The 3,252-nt window shown below is 33.4% G+C and overlaps 1 protein-coding gene across 1 annotated transcript in view; it reads left to right on the forward strand.

The window, feature by feature from the left end:
- LOC106876001 (E3 ubiquitin-protein ligase RNF139) overlaps window positions 1-3,252 on the forward strand; it is a 15,871-nt gene extending 12,619 nt beyond the window's left edge. Inside the window, exon 2 of the mRNA XM_014924351.2 lies at window positions 569-3,252. Within this exon, the coding sequence (XP_014779837.1) occupies window positions 569-2,232 (1,664 nt within the window). The 3' untranslated portion in view covers window positions 2,233-3,252. The remainder of the gene's footprint in view (window positions 1-568) is intronic.

Raw genomic sequence — 3,252 nt, forward strand, 5'->3', positions numbered from 1 at the left:
GGCACCTTGGGCAAGTGTCTTCTACTATAGCCTCAGGCCGACTAAAGCCTTGTGACGGAAACTGAAAGAAGTCCATCGTATATATATATATGTGTGTGTGTGTGTGTGTGTGTTTGTGTGTCTGTGTTTGACCCCCTAGCATTGCTTGACAACCGATGCTGGTGTGTTTATGTCCCTGTCACTTAGCAGTTCGGCAAAAGAAACCGATAGAATAAGTACTAGGCTTCCAAAGAATAAGTCCTGGGGTCGATTTGCTCGACTAAAGGCGGTGCTCCAGCATGGCCGCAGTCAAATGACTGAAACAAGTAAAAGAGTAAACATTATAGGTTTTACTGCTCTAACCGTGATTTAAAAATTATGTTTTTATTGACTATTTACCATTTTCTGTTTGTCTTATGTTCAACTGATGTTATTTATTTCAAGTTTTGAATGTGACAGTTCAGTATTGCTATTATGGACTGATTATTTTGTTTTTCTTTTTCATATTTTAATTAATGAAATTAATGCTTCTCATAGACATTTAATTGCTTTGGTTTTTAAAACATTTTTTTTTCCTTCTTAATTTCAGGTTTCCTGTCTTCTTTGTTTGTTTTCTGCCTTGAACTCAACTACATCCAGTTAGTATATTCTTACATCTTCTCTGGAGGAATAATTATTTTGTGCCAGCATATAAATTCCTCATATACACAGATGCCACTAACTTATAGTGTTTTGTTTTTAAAAGAAGAATTAGCCTTCAAAAGTTTAAAGCGCTTTCTATTCTTTGTAGTAGTTAATTTCACTTTACAAAGGCTTTTTATTCATTTTCGAAGAAAGGGCCGGTTGTGGGCATACTTTGAAGGAAATTACCTTGAATTTAGTATTTACATTACTTTTCTTTTGGTAGTATTTAGCAAATTAGTTACAGACATTTACACACCTCAAATTTTAATATATCTACACACTTTTTACACATTTTCTTTGCTTCTTTTTGAAATAATTTTAGAAAGACAAAACATTTTTACATTTATTCAAGACTGCTACCAATCTGTTCGTGAAGATTTGGGAAATTTTGGAATTCAAATTTTCCTTGAATCCCACTGGATTCGTCTTCACTTTCCACAAGTATTTCGTTTGTTCTGGTTCAGCCGTTTTATGTACCATTTACTATTTTATGTCAACATGATAGCTTTACCAGACAATGCAAGTCCAGATGAAGTTTTTTCAAAATTAATTTCGGGGAAGATACCTGAAAACACTTTGGAACTTTATACTGTGATTAGTAAAAGTCTACTTGTCCGTGGCTGTGATACATTTATTGCTCTTTTTGGGCTCACATGCATTGTGTCCCTCATCTCACATTATATAGGCATCTTTGTTGCATATTTTGTTGGTTGTGATGTTGAGGAAGATCGAAATGCTGACCGTAATGTTGGTTTATTATCTGCCATGCTGTTCTTAGTTTTAGCATTACAAACAGGTCTAACTAGTCTTGAGGTTGATGCACGTTTAGTAAGACTGTTCCGTAATTTTTGTTTATTATCGACTGCTATTTTCCATTTTGTCCACAGTATGGTACACCCTATTCTAATGTCAGTAAGTGCATCACGAAATTCCGTGCCCAATCGACACATACGACCATTATTGATGTGTTTTATTCTCATCCTTTTCCCCTGTCTTCTCTTGAAATATCTTTGGAGTCACCATTCTACAAGTACTTGGCTTTTGGCCGTGTCGGCATTTAGTATTGAGATCATTGTCAAAGTCCTCGTTACAGTAACTGTGTACATTTTGTTTATGATAGATGCTTACAGAAATAGCTTCTGGGAGGGATTAGATGACTATGTCTATTATATTCAATCTGCTGGCAATACTGTTGAGTTTTTGTTTGGAATCTTCTTATTTTGCAACGGCACATGGATTATGTTGTTTGAATCTGGTGGAACCATCCGGGCTATCATGATGTGTATACATGCTTACTTCAATATATGGCTGCAAGCGAAAAAAGGTTGGAAAATGTTTATGCACCGTCGGACAGCTGTGAGCAAAATCAATTCTCTTCCTGATGCATCTGAAGGACAGTTACAGGAACTTAACGATCTGTGTGCTATTTGTTTTGAACATCTGAATTCGGCAAAGATAACACCATGCAACCATTACTTCCATGGAGTATGTCTGCGTAAATGGCTTTATATCCAAGACAAATGTCCAATGTGCCACAGTTTGATATACGAAATCAGACAGCTAGACTAATACTGTTATAAAAGAAAGCCGTACCAGATATATAACAGCAACAGGTAGCAGCAACAGCATCGTGTTCTGAACACTTCTTCAGACCTGTCAGATTTTTGTTTAAGAATTTCATTGTTACCATTTTATGCATATCTCAGGAAGAAATGAAACTTAAAAGGTGAGCTGGAAGTTTGTTCTGGAGTTTGAGGTTGAGGAAATCTCTCAGTTTTCACAACAAGGATATTTTTTAAACAACATCTGACTGCTTCACACTCTAACATGATCTGCCTTTTACAATTTTGAATGTTTTATGTCCACCAGCAAAGGATCCAACTAATAACTTTCATGATTCTACATTTGACAAAAAAAAAAAGAAAAAAAAAAAAGGGAGATTATCAATCTAAATTTTTAAAAGTTTCCTTTTGTGTAAACAAACTAGTCTTTATCACAGATCCCTTGACTATTATTAATCTGTAAATATGTAATATACGGAAAACTGATCTCTGGACTTATTTATGCAAAGAGAAATATAAAAAGTTGAATGTAGACGTAGCATAACGGAAAAGTTAGCAACTTTTTTTGTTATAAATTTAAAAAAAAAGCAACAAAAACAAAACAATTATCTTTCCAAAATAAAATTTACACATTATAAGGTATATTTTCAATATAATTTTTTTTTTCTTGCAAAACTTACCTTGATATATTTAAAAAAAAAAAATGGATTTACAAACAACCCCTCCACTATTTAATTTTCTTCATTTCTTTTAGCTGTTTCATTTAAATGTGCTTACTGCATTTTCACTTGTGCATCTTATTTACAGATGTTATTTCAGATTATTACCATAATTATGATAGCTCTTGTTAGAGAAATTAACAGTTATTGGTTCCATCAGTTATTTTATGTTATTCGTAGACAAACGTTTAAAAGATGTGATTAGCATGATTGGCAACTTTTACTTCTATGATCTGTGGAAAAATTCTTCAATTGTTGGCAAGAGGCATTAAAAAAACAAAATTTTTTTTTGTTTGTTTTATCTTGAA

This window comes from Octopus bimaculoides, chromosome 2, assembly GCF_001194135.2.
Source record: "Octopus bimaculoides isolate UCB-OBI-ISO-001 chromosome 2, ASM119413v2, whole genome shotgun sequence".
Classification (NCBI taxonomy): Eukaryota; Metazoa; Mollusca; class Cephalopoda; order Octopoda; family Octopodidae; genus Octopus; species Octopus bimaculoides.